General features: G+C 60.4%; 2 protein-coding genes across 2 annotated transcripts in view; both read right to left on the bottom strand.

The window, feature by feature from the left end:
* Positions 1 to 1968: 1968 nt before the first annotated feature.
* Positions 1969 to 2383, bottom strand: NRARP (NOTCH regulated ankyrin repeat protein; the record flags this gene model as incomplete). The annotated part of the gene is made up of 1 exon (XM_084272687.1): positions 1969 to 2383. The coding sequence occupies exon 1, from the start codon at positions 2314 to 2316 to the stop codon at positions 1969 to 1971; it is 348 nt and encodes a 115-aa protein (XP_084128813.1). The 5' UTR covers positions 2317 to 2383.
* A 10414-nt stretch (positions 2384 to 12797) lies between these two features.
* EXD3 (exonuclease 3'-5' domain containing 3) overlaps positions 12798 to 19101 on the bottom strand; it is a gene marked incomplete at both ends in the record, with an annotated part of 227076 nt that continues 220772 nt past the window's right edge. Inside the window, one exon of the mRNA XM_084272681.1 lies at positions 12798 to 13120. Coding sequence (XP_084128807.1) covers positions 12798 to 13120 — 323 coding nt within the window. The remainder of the gene's footprint in view (positions 13121 to 19101) is intronic.

Raw genomic sequence — 19101 nt, 5'->3', positions numbered from 1 at the left:
TTCTTTCTTTTTCTTCTTGAAGGCTGGAGCTTTGAAAAAAATAATCTCAACTTGTTGAAGTGGGGGGGGAATCCCCCCCACACACACCCCAACACAACACAAAAACCCCACAAAACCAAACTGCAGGTGAAACCATCAGAGACAAAGCAGAATATTCAGTGCAATGGGAAATAACCATGGCAGGCTCAAGGTTTGGGTTTTGCTTTTTTTAAAGATTTAAAGACCAGGAAAGGAGAAAAAGGCCAAACCATGGGGGTTTTTGTTGTTGTTTTTTTTGAAACACTCACTACCAATTTCAAACAAAACCAGGCTCACAGTCTTCACCCACAACTATATATACACATACATGATAAATAGTTAAAACACAACCCAAATAAACCAGCAGGTAAGTATTTTCTGTTGGTTTCTTTTTTTAATCGGCGTGGTCTGGCTGCAGGGAGCAAGAGAGGAAAGAGCAGGGGAGGTGGCAGTGACACGGCTGGTTTTAGTGCAGACGAAGAGAAGAGGGCTGAACACCAGCAGAAGGAAGGAGACTTCTGACACGTTCTGCATGTTCCAGAGGGGATGGTTCTTGTGCCATAGCAATCAAAAGCAGCATTTGCGATTCTAGGTGCAGTCACTTCAAAATGCGACTCGGGGTGGCTTTCTCTTTCCTCCCTTTCTTTTATAAATATATATATATATATATATACACACGCTCAGCCATATATATATCGTATAAAAGGCGGGTGACTGTACATACGTCAGGCGGATCGTTCTGCATTGAGAAGTGTTATCCAAGTTTCACCAAAAAAAAAGGACGAAAAATAAAAATCAAAAAAAATATATATATAGATATAAAAAATCAAGTTCCCAAACTATTTTCAGTAGTTTTCCGGCATCTCTCCAGGCAGCAGAGAGCGCTCACGCCCTGTTCCTGTGCAAAAGCAGATCCTCTGCCTCTAGAGTTTATTTCACTTTTTTTTTTTTAAAGGAGAAGAAAAAAAAAGTCCAGGATTTGCTAATCCCCCCTTTACACACGAAGCCAGAAGGATTCAGTGTCTCTTCCCGGGGTCTCACGCACGCTCGGCGGGGTCGGGAGCGGGTGAGGATGCTGCTGGTTTTCTTCGGACACCCAGAGGAACAAGGAAAAGAAAAACCAAAGCAGGGGAAAAAAAAAACCAACCCAAAATCAAACAAAACCCCGACAAAACCAGGGAAAAAACAAGCAAAACAAACCCAAAAATAATAATAAAAAAGGAGCAATCGGGGTGGGAAAACCGTGTGTCATATTCCAACGGAGTCGCCTCGGAAAAAATCAAATCTCAGTGGTGGGAAAAGCCCGGGAGCAGCTCTGCGGGAGAAGGAGGAGGAGGAAGGCTGTGGGGCTCTTCCTCGCCGGGGAACACCGAGCCCCCATCCCGTCCCGGGCATCACTCCGCAGCCCAGGGGCCGCTCGCTCCGGGGATGGGGGGGGGGGGGGGGGAAAGGCACCAGCACCGCTCGGAATAAGGGGGATGGGGTGGGTTTCGGGGTGGGGGGGGCGTTGAAATGAATTCGTTTCTGAGCCAGAATACTTTAAATGGGAGGGACGGGAGCGAGGGGAGCGGGAGGGAGGATTAAATATTAGCGGAGGGGAAGGGAAGGTGGGAGGATGGGGGGGGGGGGGAAGCCCTTAAAGCATCTGCCCAGATGTCAAACTGAAACCGTGAATACTGTGAGTGCAGCCGAGGTAGATGGAGGAGGAACCCAAACGTGTTACAGTAGGAGAACAACCCTTGGAAGATAAAAAAAAAAACACAAAAACCCCAACAAAACCCCAATCAAAAACTCGAAGTGGGAAAGCGGCCGGCCGAGGGGAGGGGGGGGGGGTGGCCCGAATCCTCGCCAAATAAACCCCACGCGGGGTGGGAGCAGCTTTGGCGGCCGGGCCGGGGGGATGGGATGGGATGGGATGGGATAGGATGGGGGGGGGCGGCGGCCCCGGCATCACCGGGCGCCGGCGGAGTATTTGGCCTTGGTGATCAGGTAGAGGACGATGTCCTGGTGGCCCCCGAAGGCGGCGATGTGCAGCGCGCTCCAGCCGTCCCGGTTGGCCAGGCGGATGTCGGCGCCGAACTTGACCAGGAGCTTGACCAGCTCCAGGTTGCCGTCGATGACGGACTGGTGCAGCGCCGTCTGCCCCTCGGGCCCGAAGGAGTTGACGTTGAACTCGCAGTTCGTCATGTTCTGCAGCAGGGACTGCAGCTCCTTGGTGTTGCCGCGCCGCACCGCCTCCTGGAAGACGCGCTGGCTGGGCGGCGGCGCCGCGCACGGCGACACCTCGCTCTGGCTCATGCCGCCGCCTTCACGCCCCGCCGCCCCGCATGGACGGCGCCGCCTTCGCCCGCCCGGGCATGCGGTGGCTGCTGCTGCTGGGCTGCCGCTACCGCTGACCGCCCCGCCGCGGCCTCAGGGCCTCCTCCTCCTGCCGCCTCCTCCTCCTCCGGCCGCCGCCGCTCCGCCGCCGCCGCGCCCGGGCCTCTCTGGAGCGGAGCCGGCCCCGCGCCGCGCCTTTTACCCACCCTTTTATTTGCATAACAATGGCACGGCCGTGACGCAGCCCGAGGGGCGGGGCGGCGCTCCGAGCGCACCCCGCAACGGCCGGCGGGGCGGGGCCGCGGGGCGGGGGCGGCGATGGAGGGCGCTCGCGTTCGGCTCGGCTCGGCTCGGCTCGGCTCGGCTCGGCTCGGCTCGGCGGCAGGCAGGGGGCACCAGCGCCCAGCCAAGCGGAGCCGGGCCGGGCCGAGCCGAGCCCGAGCCAGGAGGCTGCCCCCCCCCCCATGGCCCCGCCGCCCGCTTCTCCCCCAACCATCCCCCCGGGAACCCACCCACCCACCCCCCGAACCCCACGGGGATCCCCGCGGTGCTGCTGTGGGACAGGGGTCACGGACGGGGATGGGGGCCCCTCCCAAGCCACACAGCCCAAAGTTTCGGGGATCCAGGCGTGGGATGGAGGTTTGTGGGGGAAGACGCAGCCCTCAGTGGGTCCCTCCAGCCTCTGGGCACTCTCCAGTCAGGCCCGGTCCTGGGTGCTGGCAGGGGCATCCTCCTCCTGCATCAGTTTGGCAGATGCAGGAACTCCTCGTCCTCTGCAAGCAGAAAGACATGGGGGTGATGGACAGACCCACAGACACCCCACAGACCCACAGACACCCCACAGACACCCCACCCCTACCCAGACAGCGGCATCCCTTCTGTCCGTAGGGTAACTCAGGGGCTTTATGTGATGACCAGACTCCTGGTGCAAGGGTGCTGGGAGGTGCAGACACTGTGGGTAGGCAGGAAAACAGGCAACAAGGGGGCCAAAACTAACCCATGAACCCCAACCCGCAACGGAGGGGTCCCCCCTCCGTTGCGGGTTGGGGTTCATGCGTTAGTTTTGGCCCTCCCTGAGCCCGTTTGGCCCACAGGGAGCAAATGGTGGGGGCTGGGGGCTGCTGGTGGCCGTGTCTGCTTGTTGTTTGGTCCGGTGGGAGCGGAGCAGGAGGTGGAGGAAGAAAGGGAAGGGCAGCCTGTTGTAAACTAGAGGTGACAGCAGCCGCGCTGAGGGGCAGCTGGCCGGCAAGCTGCTGTCACCTGGCCGTGCCAGCACGTCCGTTTTTGGGGGGGGGGGTGGGGGTGGGAAGAGAAAAATCAGCCAACTGGTCAATTCTGCCCCGATGGAGGGAGGGCAATCGGATGCAAGGGGCTGTCTCGGGGCCATCCGCAGCGTGGATGGAGGATGGGGGCTGTGAGCTGGGGGGTGTGACTTGTCCTGCAGCATTTTCCCATGGCTTGTCCTTTGTAGCAGCAGGGGAAGGATGGATGGATGGATGGATGGATGGATGGATGGATGGATGGATGGATGGATGGATGGATGGGTCTGGGTCCTGCCCCATTCTTGGAGATGGTGAAACCAGCGTGCTCTGGGCTGTGAGGAGTGCACAAAGCAGCTCCCGTTTCTCCTCCCAAAGCTCTACTGCTCTAAGTCTCTTTCTGCAGCTGCTTTTCCCCATGCCCATCCCTGTCTTATTCCAATCTCCACACCCGTCCTCATGTCCATGCCTATCTCCCTTTCTCTCCCCCCATCCTGTGCCCACCCCATCTCTGTCTCCATTCAGTCCCCATCCATTCCATCCCTTTCTCCATCCACATCCCACCTCCTGCCCTATACCCATTCCATCCCATCCCAACCCCTATCCCATCTCTATCTCCATCCCATCCACCCCTGTCTGGTCTCTGTGTCTCATCCCCTTTGGTTTCCCCATCCCCATTTGTGTCTGTACCACCAGTGATTGTTGCTGTGGAAGGAGGAGGATCGGGATGTGGCTCTGGTCAGGGGCTTGGGGCCAGCACAGGACCATGGCTGGGCTGCTGCTGGGCTGCAGACACTCCCCGTTGGGTGTCCCATGTTGTGCAGCTTCTCCCAGGACATCCCCATGCCACTGAGGTGTGGAGCCCCTGCAGTGCCAGCAGAGGCCATGGAGGTGGGCTTGGGGTCCACACGTGGGTGCATGAGCCAGGTTTGCTGCAGAGGAGACACGTCCATCTGTCCCACCGTCCCAAGGCCCCCATCCCAGGTAGGGGCTGGTGGCTCTGCCCCCATCACCCCAGCCGTGGTAGCAGCAGGGGGACCAGTGTCAATCCCCATCTCCTCCCCTGCATCACCTTACCAGGGCGAGTGGTGGGATGTGCCGTGGCTCACAGGGAGTTACGGCTGCGCCCCGGGGCCTGGTGCAGCTCAGCAGAGCAAACAGCAGCACCACAGCCTTGGGCAGGACTTGGGCAGTGCTGGGGCTGCCTTGGGAGTGCTGGGGCTGCCTTGGGCAGTGCTGGAGCTGCCTTGGGAGTGCTGGGGCTGCCTTGGGAGTGCTGGGGCTGCCTTGGGCAGTGCTGGAGCTGCCTTGGGCATTGCTGGAGCTGCCTTGGGCAGTGCTGGGGCTGCCTTGGGCAGTGCTGGAGCTGCCTTGGGCAGTGCTGGGGCTGCCCTGGGCATTGCTGGAGCTGCCTTGGGCAGTGCTGGAGCTGCCTTGGGAGTGCTGGGGCTGCCTTGGGAGTGCTGGGGCTGCCTTGGGCAGTGCTGGAGCTGCCTTGGGCATTGCTGGAGCTGCCTTGGGCAGTGCTGGGGCTGCCCTGGGCATTGCTGGAGCTGCCTTGGGCAGTGCTGGGGCTGCCTTGGGGAGTGTTGGAGCTGCCTTGGGCAGTGCTGGGGCTGCCTTGGGCATTGCTGGAGCTGCCTTGGGCAGTGCTGGAGCTGCCTTGGGCAGTGCTGGGGCTGCCTTGGGCATTGCTGGAGCTGCCTTGGGCAGTGCTGGAGCTGCCTTGGGCATTGCTGGGGCTGCCCTGGGCATTGCTGGAGCTGCCTTGGGCAGTGCTGGGGCTGCCTTGGGGAGTGTTGGAGCTGCCTTGGGCATTGCTGGGGCTGCCTTGGGCATTGCTGGAGCTGCCTTGGGCAGTGCTGGAGCTGCCTTGGGCAGTGCTGGGGCTGCCCTGGGCATTGCTGGAGCTGCCTTGGGGAGTGCTGGAGCTGCCTTGGGCAGTGCTGGGGCTGCCTTGGGCATTGCTGGAGCTGCCTTGGGGAGTGCTGGAGCTGCCTTGGGCAGTGCTGGAGCTGCCTTGGGCAGTGCTGGGGCTGCCTTGGGCAGTGCTGGGGCTGCCTTGGGCATTGCTGGAGCTGCCTTGGGCAGTGCTGGAGCTGCCTTGGGCATTGCTGGAGCTGCCTTGGGCATTGCTGGGGCTGCCCTGGGCATTGCTGGAGCTGCCTTGGGGAGTGTTGGAGCTGCCTTGGGCATTGCTGGGGCTGCCTTGGGCAGTGCTGGAGCTGCCTTGGGCAGTGCTGGGGCTGCCTTGGGGAGTGTTGGAGCTGCCTTGGGCAGTGCTGGAGCTGCCTTGGGCATTGCTGGGGCTGCCCTGGGCATTGCTGGAGCTGCCTTGGGCAGTGCTGGGGCTGCCTTGGGGAGTGTTGGAGCTGCCTTGGGCATTGCTGGGGCTGCCTTGGGCAGTGCTGGAGCTGCCTCAGGGAGTGCTGGAGCTGCCTTGGGCAATGCTGGAGCTGCCTTGGGGAGTGCTGGAGCTGCCTTGGGCATTGCTGGAGCTGCCTTGGGAGTGCTGGAGCTGCCTTGGGGAGTGTTGGAGCTGCCTTGGGCATTGCTGAAGCTGCCTTGGGCAGTGCTGGAGCTGCCGCAGCCCCTGCTCATTCCCCAGCGTTAAACCCGGCAAACCCGCTGCGGGCGAGTCAGCAACGGGGCTGCAGGGAGGGGGTCGCTGTGCTGGCAGCAGCCTGGGGGGGGGTCAGGGCTGGGCTCCCGCCGGCTCCCCCCGTCCTTTCCACTCCCGGGTGTCCGATGCGGTGCGGCTACAGCCCTGCGAGGTGTCGGGCCCTCCGAGTGAGCCGTGGGAGAGTGGGAATTGCTCCACAGCGGGCCTGGGGCTTGGCCAGCCTTCCATCCTCACAGCAGATCTGCCTTTGCCAGTGACACTGGTGAGAAACCATAAAGCGCCCGGGCAGGGACCCAGCCATGCAAATGTTCGGGGCTGGCAGGTGGGGGCAGGACGCGGCCTGGGAACGGCGCCAGAGAAGGAGGGAAGGAGGGAGAACAGCAAAACAACAACAACAACAGCGAGGAATGGAAAATCAAAAGGGAATTTTAACCCCCTGCGCTTCGGCTCCGGCTCCGTCCCGCTGCTCTGCAGCTGGAGAGGGGCTGGGTGCTGGGCAGGGGGGACAGGGGGGGGCTGGCCGGCCTCTGGAGGGGCTGCGGCCCGTCCTCCCCACGGGGGCTCGCTCCGTGGGGCCCTGCAAAACCAGTAGTCCCACCCAGTGATTTATCTGCTCTGTTCTGAGAAGAGGGGAAGCCGCAGCCAGCGCTGCAGACGCGGCGGGAGGCGGGGAGAGGCACCGGCGCTGCGATGCCTTCAGCACCCGGTCACGCCGAGAGATGCAGACCCAGTTTCCTCTCCGAGAGACGGTGGTGAACGTATTTCCCCCCCCCATCCCCTCCTCCACCACCTCAACCCCTCCCCCGTGAGAGCCTGCGGCCAGGAGGGGAAGGGATGGATGGCTGGTGCCACCAGCACCGCTGGAGATGCCCGGAGCTACCCCGGTGCGTTGGGTTGGGCACGTCGCAGGTCTCCTCCTCCAAACCAAGAAAACAAACAAAAAAAAATATAAGCCGAGCAGGCAGTGCCTGTCCTCTGGGCCAGGCGGACAAGCCAGCAAGAGTCCAGCCACCCCCGGAGGCCTCCTTGAAGGGAGCCGGGGGGGATGGATCCGGGGCAGGCGGCGAGGGGGCGTGCCCCCACTTAATTCATTAAAATGTGTCGGGGAGCGTGGGAAAGACGAGAGCTTTTCTTCCCAGCGCACAGACCCAGCGAAAGGCGCATGAGGGAGAGTGACCCGCCTGCTCGGCTCCCTGCGAGCCAGGAGGAAGCGCGAAGGTTTCCTCCGCTCCCGGCCCCAGCCGTGTTCTGCCTCCCGGCTTCTTGGCAAAGCGGCTGCCGGAGCCCCGTCGGGGAGATGAGGGGCTCAGCCAGCGCCGGCTGCCTGGGGCTGATGGGGATACGGGCAGGGAGAGGAGCCTGGGTGGGTTGTGGGAGCTGGGTGGGAATGGGTGCTGACACCCACCTCCAGGACAGAGGAGAGGGGAGCCCTGGTCCTGGAGGCTGCTTTTGGCAAGGGAGCAGCAGGAAGGGGGCTGGGGTTGGGTATCAGGGGAACATCCTTCTGCACTGCCTGAAAGCCACCCCAATCACAGCACAGGGCGAGCAGGGGTACACCTGTGGTGTCCCCAGGGACTCAGCAGCACCCGAGTGTGACACCCCTGGGTGGGCTGGGGAACCTGCCAGTCCTGCAGGCAGGAAGCTCCTGAGGCCCCAGCTGGGTTTTGCACAAGAAACCTCGTGCTCATGAGGTGGGGACAACATCCTCAGCAGGGAGCAAGGCACCTCAAGTAGAGCTCTCATGGGCAGTTTGGGGAAGCCCTTGTTGGGGATGTTCCAAGTGTCCTCCATCCTCTGGGGACACCCACATCACGGGGCCCACTGTGAGAGCAGGGGCTGGGGACTACCACTTCCCACCTCTGCGTGTGCCCTCCCTCCCAGCCTGTGACAAGCAGGATTTAAAGCCTGAGTGAGGCATGGTTGTAACCCCACATGTGGGGGGACACAGGCAGGGGCATCCCTGTGTGCCTGAGCAGCCCGACTCCTTGCAGCAGCTGTGGCAATGTGGTGCCAGGGTGCACAGGTTGGGTTGTTGCCCAGCAGCTTGGCCTTTCAGCAGTCCATTGCCCCATATGATCAGTCCTTATCCTGCTGGAAATGCTGCAGCTCTTCTGATGCAGCCCTCAGCCTCCATACCTGGCAGTGGGAAAGTGCTGCTGGGGCAGGTGGGCACCAGCTGGGGTATGGTTGGAGCTGGAGAGCTCCCACCTGGTGCCATGGGCAGACATCTCCAGCCACGCTGGTGTCCCAGTCTCCTTGGCTGGTGCCCCTGCTGCACGTGTACCAACCTGCCTTGGCTCAGGCCTGTGTTCTGCAGAACTGGCACCATTAAATGTCTGTGGCTTGGTGTGCTGGCAATTGCTTGTGGGGCTTCTGGTGCTGGAGAACTGATATGTGGAGGAACCAAATACCCCCTTTGTGGGTGATGTTGTGTTTAGCTGGAGACAGAGACACTGGTTTAATGTGCCCTGGACCAACCTGCCTGTCTTTGGGCCGTAATGAAGTTGCCCAGGGTGGGTGCAGGGTTTTGGTGCTAGGCAAGGACCATCTCTGGAGTCACACGGTCCCCAGGGCCACTCTGACTGCACAGTCACTCCCCTGCAATGGCTGCAGGGACAGGGGTGCATCCCCCCCAGGTCCCACCACCACATGGTTCCCCCAGAAGATGCAGTTAGCCCATTGGGACTGGCCTGGGGTCAGTGATGACTCTGTGGGGGCATCCCTGGGGTCAAAGCAGGTGCCACCCCCCATGGGACACACAGTGAGGCATGCCTGTCCAGAAGCAGCTGGTTTGTCTCAGGGTCATGCCCACATGTTGGCAGGCTGGAGGGAAAGGTCCAGGCTCCCAGGGAGCGAGCATCCTCCTGGTGCCATCGTACCTCCTCACATGGCACCAACACCCCTCTCCTCTCCTCCCCTCAGCACACCCTGGCTCTCCAGCCCATAGGAGCAGCAATTCCCTGGTGCAGGGCAGCACAAGGGCCTGGGCCTGTAGCTGCCCTCAGGCTCCTCAGCCCTGGGTCCATGCCCAGAAACAGGCTGGCTCGTTTGAAGCGGCAGCCGAGCAACCAGGAGCTCGATCAGAGCATCTGGCTGGAAGAGCAGCTTCTCATTGAGGGTGGGCAAGCCGTGCAGCCCCCACCTTCCTCCTCCCCTGCCTTGCTGCCTGTTGTAGGGACTGAGCAGCCTTAGTTCAAGGCACAAAGTCACGCCAGGGAAAACGGAGCTGAAACACTGAGCCGCTCAAATATGCGGCGAGGTTTCCGCTCCAGATTACAGGAGGAAGGAAGTTTGCTGGGAAGGGGATGGGGATAAGGTGGGGGAGAAGGGAGGGAAGCGCATTCCTGCCTGATGAGGAACAATGTTGATAGATTCATTTGTAAACTGAAGCTGGCCTTTGCGCCAAACACCTTGTCCCCATCAAACTCTGAAGGCTGAGGAGAGGAACCAGCCCCAAGCTGATGCAGCGGGAGCTTTCCCAGGGCTGAGAGATGCTGCTCATCTGGGGCTCGCTCAGGCTGGCATGAGGGATCTGAGAGAAAACTCTTCCCCAGGGCTGATTTATCCCAGGGTGCCCTGATGGCTGGTGACCGGTGACGGGGGCTTGCAGTGCAAGGGCAGGAGGTGAATGCCAGTGAAGGCACCTGGGAGTGGGAGAACTCTTGGGGTGGGAAGCCCACCAGAGCTTGTGTCCCTGCAGGAGCAAGAGGGAGCTGCCCCTCCAACACATGGTGGAAGGCTTTGTGGAGCCATGGTGGGCTCCTTGCTGCCCTGACACGTTAGGTAGCAGCATGGCACAGATGATGGGATTTTTGAAACATATATTTTTTAAGTAGCCAGATAAGGAAACAATATTGTAGGCTGATTAAAAGCTGATTTAATTCCCTTTGGTTTGCAACCACCATTTAAAACTGGGCAGTTTATTACGTCGTGGGTGCTGCTGGGAGCTGGTCTGATGTGGAGCCTGCTGGTGACTGTGTCCATGGCTGGAGATGCCCTTGCTGCAGAGATCCCACCTCAGCATCGCTTCCCACAGGCAGCACACAGGGAGAGGTGCTGTGCTGGGTGCCAGCCGCTGCCCCCACCCCCCTCATGCTGGATGAGGTCCTTGGGGAGCTGTGCTGTGCCATGCCCACACCTACACAGGGCCTGGCGGTGTCTGCCCTGCGCTGGTCCCCTCAAACAAGGGTGACCTTGGTGAGGCTGCCCCAGTGGCTGTTCGCACAAGAGCTCACCCCCAGGCTGGCAGAGATGGCAGGACCTTGCTGTCCCCGGAGATCAGAGCCCTTCCAGACAGCTGTGTGGCCAGGAACTGTCCCCAGAGCAAGGGACAGGGTCTGTGTGCCTCGATGCCCATCCCAATGCCACACCAGCTTGTGTCCACAGTGAAAGCAGCAGCAGCAGCCAGATGTGAAACCACAGTGCTGAAAAGCCCAGTGAGCAGAGCCCAGCAAACACAGGCTGGAAGCACCCTTCATGGGGGGGCTTGGGGCTGCAGCTCTGCCCCCCCCCCACCCCCTGCTTTGGGCTGGGATGACTCAGATGTCTGTGTGACTCAGAAGCTTCCCCCAGAAGGGTCTGGAGAGGTTTGTCTCATCGCACCGGGAAGCATCGCTGACTGTGGGGGCTGGCAGGGCTCCTGCTTGGCTTCATCCTTGGTTTCTGCTGCCCCAGAGCTAACTCGGAAGTGGTGGGATGCTGACACATGGATGAGTCTGTGTGGAGCCCCAGGGGGGATGGAGCTGCTCAGCTTCCAGTGCTTGCAGGTGGCAGCCCCGTGCTCACAGCCTGGGTTGTCCCTATTGGTACCCTCCACCAGTGGCAGGCACAGGGGGGCTGCTGGCAGAGCATGAGCTGTGTCCTCCCTCTGCTCCATCAAGTCTAGTGCAGGGAAGGAAGAACATAACCCCCCCATCCACCCACCCACCCAAAGCCCCCTAGGAAACACAGATCCTTGTAGCTGCTTCTGGTCAGAGCCAGATGCCCAGCCCGGTGGGTGCTGGTGGGAAGGGGCCGGCCCTGCCAAAGTGGGTGTTTGCCTTTAAGTCCCAGCAGTGCATGCTGCTGGGCCAGCTCCACCAGTGTTCTGCTGGTTCCTGCCTCTCTTCATGGCTGGTGCTGCTATTTTATGCTCCCACTTGGGAGAAACAGGGCTCCACAGCAGCAAGTGAGGGGCGGTGGGTGGCCCTGGCAGGGCTGTGAGGGAGATGGGGATGGAGGGGTCAGCACAGGGGGGGGGGGGGACACGGGTCCTGCTCCCCTCTGCCAACTTCTGATGGAACCCAGGACAAAATGTCCCAGCAGGCCCCAGAAAGCATCACCAGGGATGCTGTGGTGGCAGCAGCATTCATGCCATGGCCAGGGCTCAGGAGGGACCCCGGGGGCTTCAGGTGAGTGTAGTGGGGGCATGGCCACCTTTCAGGGTCACTTGTGCTGATGCCATCAGGAGCTTGTGGAAAGAGATGTTTAAAGTGGAAAAAGGGTTTGGTTTTTTTTTTTTATTGCTGAAGGGCTAAGCTGGGGAGGAGATTCCCTGGGGAGGAAGGCACTCCTGCCAGGGCATGGCCAGGAGGGCTCAGAGTGCAGAGCACCTGGCACTGGGGTGTGGGCTGTGAATGTGACACTTCAGCCAGGAGCCCCTCCTAGCAAAGACATCAGTGCCTGGCCCTTCACTGGGGTTACTGGGAGTTCTGCTCAGTTGTGGCTGGAGCAGTTTGAGCCTGTCCCTGGGCTGGGGAAGGTGGGGCTGCAGCCCCTGGAGCAGCAGGACCAACCCAGGCGTGCTCCCACCTGCACCCTGGGACATGGGATGTTTCCTGACAGTGGGATCACCCATGTCACTGCCTCTCCTGTGCCTGCCCCACGGAGAGCTGGGCATGGAGAGGCAGCTTGATGGGTGCCCCCAGGCTGGCAGGCTGCTTTGGCACCCAGGGGACCCCATGAAGACCCAGTTGGGCTCTGCTGGGGCATCTCTGGCACTTGCACGGGTGCTGGTGGGTGCTGGTGGGTGCCAGGGGCATCATGGTGCAGCCAGAGGCTTTTCTGTGGCTGCCCAGCAGTGCTCAGCCCCCCTGGACACACACCCTCTGCCTCTGGGGAATGCTGGGACAGGCAGACCAGGGTAAGATGGGATGCTGGGGACAGTGTGTCCCACAGGCTGGAGAGCACTCCAGGCACCAGAGATGCTCCATCGCCCCTGTGCTGCTGTTGGGGATGCAGCTCTGGCTCCCCAACACGAGCAGAGGAGCTCTGAGGTGAAGGTGCTGGGCCCCATGGGTGCTGTGGGGCTGGCACCACCCAGGTGATGCTTTTGAGAACGCTGCCACCCTCTTACCAGACAGGAATAAAGCCAAGAATCTGTTCCCCAGCCACCTTGGATTTAATCAGCTTGTGGGGGCCACGTACTCTCAGCCTGTCAGAAACCATCAGTGCAAAGATGACAGTCCCCTCCATGGCAAGACCCCAAAAGGAAAGCCCCCCTTCCAGCCACACACCCCAAACCTGGGGTTTACTGGGGAGCACGTTCCCCACAGACCCCCATCCCCCTGTGGGGCCATCCCAAGCCCCCACATTCCCCCTCAGCTCAACTTGTAGATGCTCTGCTTGTCACCAGCAGCAAGAACATCCTGAAACTGGGAGACAACACGTCCAAAATGGGACCCTTCCCAGAACACCTTCCCACAGCAGGTGCAGCAGTAGAAGTCGGTGAGGTCGGCTTTGTCCAGCACCCCAGGGGGGATGGCACTGACCTGCAGGACCGTGCCCCCCACCAGCACAGGGGATGCCCCACACTGCCCCAGCCCCTCCCCTTGCAGGGTGTCACTGGGTTGGGCTGTGGCACAGGCTGTCAGGGCAGCATCACTGCTCTGGCTGGGTTTCTCCTTGCTCCTTGCCAGGCAGCCTGCGGGGAGACAAAACAGCAGATCAACCCCCCAGCCACTGGTGTGATGAGCAGGGTTTGTGCTCAGCGATGTGAATCACCCTTGTGAGGAGCCTGACATCCCCACAGGGAGTTCAGGCTCTGCCTTGCATCCCAAGGAGGAGCATCCCATGCTGTGGGGGATGGGCTGTGCCTCCTTCAGCTCCCCCCCTCCCCCTCCAACCCTGCCCCTGGCTGCATTACAGGGCAAACAAAGAGCAAGGGAAGCCCTTACTGCTGCTTTAATTAAAAAACACCATTAATATCTGTCTGCACTGTTCATGTCACCCAGAACTCTCCTGGCCTGCTGACACCAGGCACTGGGGTGTGAATGACATACAGGTCCCATCACACACAGGGTGACGTGGGGCTGTGTCCCTACATACCCCACGCTGGGGCCTCGCTGTGTCCCTGCCAGGCAGGGGGGGCACTGCCATCACAGGCAAAGAGCCATCAACCCCATGGTGTTTTTGGCAGTGCAGGGCAGGCTCTCAGCACCCAGTGCTGTATCTGGGTGCCAGAAGCAGGGGACAGAGCTGGATGGATCCCATCCATCAGGATGCCTGGGACTCCGGCTGCAGGGATCGCTGTGGGATGGCTCAGTTTTGGCAGGGGGAAACTGTCCTGCCCAGGCATCAACTGAGTCAATAAAAGGGATCCCCTGGCACCCCTGGGGTGTGCAGCCAGCCCTTTTTGAGGGCCAGAGGCAGTGTGGTGGGGAGCAGGGCAGGGATGACAACCAGCACTTCCAGCTGGCTCTTCCCTGCACCCCGGTGCCATCAGCAGCTGGGACATGTTGGGAATCATCATTATGCCTCAGCCTGGGTGTGCAGGGACTGGCTGGCTGGGGGGGCCAAGCTGCACTGACAGGCACCTGAACCAGAAGACCCCAGCCCATCCATCACTTGCTTTCCTTCAGTTTGTAGCACCTGGGCACAGATCTGCCTTTCTCCCCCTTTATCCTCATCATGCCAGCTCTCAAGCACCAGACCATCTGCTCCAGGACCCCAATGGGAGGGATATCTACCTTGGCTGGGACTTCTGGATCCAACCACAGAATCATAGAATCATAGATTGGTCTGGGTTGGAAGGGACCCCAAGGATCACAGAGCTCCAACCCCCTGCCACAGGCAGGGACACCAACCTCCAGGAGCTGCACAGGTTGCCCAGGGCCCCATCCAACCTGGCCTTGAACACCCCCAGGGATGGGGCACCCACCCCCTCTCTGGGCAGCCTGTTCCAGCCCCTCACCACTCTCTCTGTAAAAAACTTCCCCCTAATATCTAATCTAAACCTTCCCTCCTTCAGCTTTAGTCCATTCCCCCTTGTCCTGCCATTATCTGCTTTTTTAAAAAGTTGAATCCCCTCCTGCCTATAAGCTCCCTTCAGGGACTGGAAGGCTGCAATGAGGTCCCCCCACAGCCTTCTCTTCTCCAGGCTGACCCAGCCCAGCTCCCTCAGCCTCTCTTTGTAGGGCAGGTGCTCCAGCCCTCTGAGCATCCTTGTGGCTCCTCTGACCCCTCTCCAACAGTTCCACATCCTTCTTGTATTGGGGGCCCCAGCTCTGGACCATAACTGCAGCCAGGCTGCCAGCAGCCACCACTGCCAGCCAGCAGCTTCCCCCCACTGCAGGGCTGGGAAAAGTCCCTGGCCTGACCTGGCAGCACCCCAGCCCAGGGCACGGACATCGGATGCTCCTGTGGCAATCCTGGGCCATTTGCTTTCCCTTTTTTTCTGGAGGGCAAAGGCACTTCTGCATGGGGGTGAAACCTCCAGCTCCCCCAAACAGCTCAATCCCAGCCCACTGTGCCCGTGAGAAGGCGGCAGGCAGGGAGGGAAAGTTCATCCCTTAAAGCCAGGGAAGAGAAAGGCAGTGATGGTCACCCAGCAGCTTTGCCTTTCCCTTGCACCAGCCCCCTCCTAATTGTGCCTCTTCAAAGGGTTGAAAACGCTACATCACTTCAAAGTGACCATCTCTGAATGGGAGCTTGTAAAACCCCTTCTCCCCCTCCCACCAAATTCTTTCCTGGGCTTTTGAAGATGCCTGTGCCCGCCTCAGCACCGCTCTCCTCACCACTGCCATGGGACCACTGGTGCCAGGCACAGGGTGCCAGCTGGGCACCTTGCTGGGAAAAGGTCAGAACCCCCTGAGAAAGGGTTTTCCTGGGGGCAAGGAGGGATTTTTTGAAGATTTCTTTTCCCCCTCCCCTTGGGGTGGGCAGAGCTCTCCCCAGGAGAGCGGCTGCTCTTGCAGGGCTGAGCCTGACCTGCCCGGGTGCTCTGCCCTGCAGAGTTATACTGGGGAGGGTGTGTGTGGGGTTGTTGGGGCCAAGGGGAGCCCAGCCTGTCTTCCCAGGGCTCTGGGAGGTTTTCAGCTCTGTGGTTTCCAGAGCCCTGTGATGGTTCACACCACAGGCTGGACTCCCACCACATCTCAGCGGAGGAGAAATGAAAGCGATTCCTTACCAAATCAATTCGAAACACCTCTTGGGAACTAATAATCCCATTATAAAACATCTTGAAAATAAAGAGCCCTTTTGCCTCTCACTCACCTCTCCCCCTCTTGCCCGGGTCACCCTGGGGATGCTGGAGCCTGGTGGAGGGCAGAGCCCTGCAAGCCCCCAGCACCCCGGGGCTGAGCACCCACACAGCAGTGCTGCAGAGCTCCATGGGCAGCAAGGGCTGTCCTCATCCTCCAGCACTGTCCCCAACCTGCAGCCTTGCCTAGCACAGAGCTGTGTCCTCCTGCCCTCCCTGGGCCCTGCGGCCATACCCTGCCCTTGCATGTGCTGCCCTCCCCATCCTGGCTCTGCCCACCCCTGTTCTCCCATGGGACTTAATACCCCATGGGACAGCACAGACTGCAGCTCTTCCCATCCCTGGACACATCCCACCTCCCAGTGAGTGTTGCTGAGAGGAAAGGGGATGCTGCAGGACCACTGGTCTGCTTATTTATGCCTCAGGTTCCTCCCTGGGCAAATCCTGTGAGATCCCACCTCTGCAGCCTGGGAAGAGTCCTTGTCACCCTGAAGCAGCTCCACTTGTGCCTAAGCCACTGACACACACCCCAGCACTCAGCTGGCCCCATGCTCCATGGGGTGGGGTACAGCAGGAGCTGGAGAGGCGGCTGGAGAGGGTCCCCTTCCTCAGCCCCCACCACCAGCACCAGACCCATGGCAAAGCCCCATCTCACACCCTGGGAACCACTGTGTGGTTCCTGGTGCTTGAAAACCAGTCATGTTTCCACCCCCAGGGACACTGAGCCAGCAGTGTGTGTGTGTGCCCCATGGGCATGGCAGCATCTGGGGTCCCTGCTGCCACCGGTGACAGACCCACGAGCCGCAGATGGGAACAGGGAGGGCAGGAACAGGCCATGTGGATGGGGGACCTGAGCTCTGTCAGAGGGATGAGGGACATGGCATGGGCTGCTGACACTGGGCAGGGGGACATCCTCCCTCTTCTGCCTACAGAGGGGCCCTGGGTGGTGCAGGGTCATACTGAAAGGCCACCGTGGCGGTGACACGGGTGGCCTGTAGTCCCTACAGCCTATTCCAGGGTCAGCATTACTCGGACCCCCCACAGTAGGACGGGGGGCATGAGAGGGCCTGGGAAGCTGGGACAGGGCAGGATCAGGGCAATCCTCACTTGAACCCATGCCCATTGCCCTTTCCCAGACCACACGGCCCTGATTTATCCGCAAACAACCCATTCCCACGTGCACGAGCGCCTGTGGGTTTCCAGTCTCAAGACACCACCGGGGAACCCAAACTTCCCAGGGAAGCTGGGTACAAAATCCCACCCCCCAGGCCCCGTTTCCACCCCAGGTCCCTCTGTATCACCTGGGCTAAGACCCAGGCCTTGGGGCAAGGTGCTGGGCTCAGGCTGGGACCTGGCGCTCGCCCTGCGGCTCCGCAGTGGGAACCGCAGCCTCCTGCCACCCCCGAGAGGCACCCAGCTCGGGGCAGCCCTTGTGCAAAGCCCACAGCCCTCCTCCCAGGCCCTGCAGCCGCACCCAGCTGTCATCTGCAACCACCACACACACACACACACACACACACACACACACACACACACACATCAGGGGGAGACGGGGCTGTAATTAGGCAATTAAGGCTGAGGTGTTTTGGAGAAAGCTCCCATTGTAAAAGGCTTTGCACCAGGCTGAAAGCAGACCCAGGAGCATTCTTGGAGTACAAAGGTGCATGGGAAACCTTGCTGCGGTGAGAGATGGCACCCGATAAGAGGAGTTAACGAGCCTGAGAAAGGCCCTGGATTGCAGGGTGCTGAAGATGCCTGGTTATCTTTTCCTCCTTGTTAAGGCAGATAAGCAAAGGACCAAGGACCCAGGGTTGTGCAACCTGGGCTACAGCAGCCCAGCCACCCTCTGAAGACGTTCCCAGGGTGGAGGAGGGAGGGTGAGCTCAAGGCAAGAGGCACCTTCAGCTCCTGTCACCTCCTTGTGCTGCCCCTGGGAGAAAACCTGGCTGGTGCCAGGGGGAGCACCAAAGGGTCTGTAGCTCCTTCCTGGGGAGCACTCTGCTCAACAGGGCTGTCAGTGGGTCTGTGCACAGCTATGTGGCCCCACAGCCATGCCAATGGCACCAGCTTCCCAGCCTGGCAGTGGGTTTGCCTATGGGCAAAGGAAATTCTTCTGGGAAGGGGGAGGTGGCAGAGTGGGATCCAGCTGAGCTGGGAGGGTGCTTCTGGCTGATCTCATCACTGCAGCTCCCAGTCCCAGCCCTGTGCTGCAGCTCCTCAGTCCCCAGCCCTGCCCTGCTTAGGGACAGACATGAGCATGCTCCTGTCACCTGCATGTACAGGGTGGCCTGGTCTGAGGGAGAGAGGGGCAAGGGTGCCCCTGGATCCATGAGTGCAGCCCCTCAGAGACCCGTCCCTTTCCCTGCAGCAATGTGAAGAGCAGCCTGAGACATCCAGGGTGCCTGGGAGGATGCTCACCCAGCTTGGGGCTCCCCAGGGTGCTGTGTTGGGCTCCTCAGGCACCCCTGGCTGTTGTGCCTGCTCCTCTGCCCCTCTCTGTAGCACAGAGCAGAGGTTCCAGCGTGCTGGCTTAGCAGCACAGCCCAAGGGAAAGCAGGACCAATTGTTTTCATGTTTTGCAAAGTGCTTCAGGTGCAAGGGGTGATTTGATGATTAAAACAGCTTTTTTCTGTTCAAATCCTAAGCAGATCAAATGTTCTCCATCCTTGCCTTTCCCAGGGATCAGACTGCATCTGGTAGCACATCCCCCGAGCTCTGGGCCCATCACTGGCTGATTTTACCACAGAGAGTAACAAGGAGCTTCCCTGAGCCAGAGGAGAGCCTGTGACATCCCACCCAGGGTCACTTGGGAGCCCACAGGCTGCCAACACAGTGACCCACAGCACTGCTGCCCCTCTCTGCCCTGTCCCTGGGCAGCTCTGGGCACCCGAGCTGCTCAGAGCATCCCACTGGGAAAAAGGCACCACGGGACAAAGGCCTGGGAATGGTCCCTGCTGGGAATGGTCCCAGCACTTCCACCACAGCCCTCATGCAGGGGAGAGGTGGCTGTGTCAGGGGAAATATTCTCCAGACCTGGGACAGTCTGAGGGGCAGGTTGGAGTGAGCTATTGCATGGTGAATAACTCTCACTTGGAAGCCCTGCCATGGAAATCCAGGAGCACTGGCCTGACCCTGATGATCTGCAGCCAGACCCTGAGCAGCCCTGGGGTCCCTGCAGGCAGACCCTGGGACTTGGGAGCACTGGGAGCCACAGGACCCTGCAGCATCCATCCCCACCCACAGCTGGTGGGTGCCCCAGCACCTGTGGCTCCTGCTGCACTGCCTGCTGCTCCCTGGAGGGGGGAAGACTCCTGGGACGAGGGTCTCTCCTTGCCTAGAAGCGGGAGCCAGGAAAGGACATTTTCTTGCCAAGCAGCAGCATCTGGCCACTGCCCTGGGAGTTAATGCATGTGGGGTGCCACGAT

The sequence above is a fragment of the Gallinula chloropus genome, assembly GCF_964237585.1.
Source record: "Gallinula chloropus genome assembly, chromosome: 18".
Classification (NCBI taxonomy): domain Eukaryota; kingdom Metazoa; phylum Chordata; class Aves; order Gruiformes; family Rallidae; genus Gallinula; species Gallinula chloropus.
Note: the sequence above shows the minus strand (reverse complement) of the source record. Positions and strands in the feature narration are given on the sequence as shown.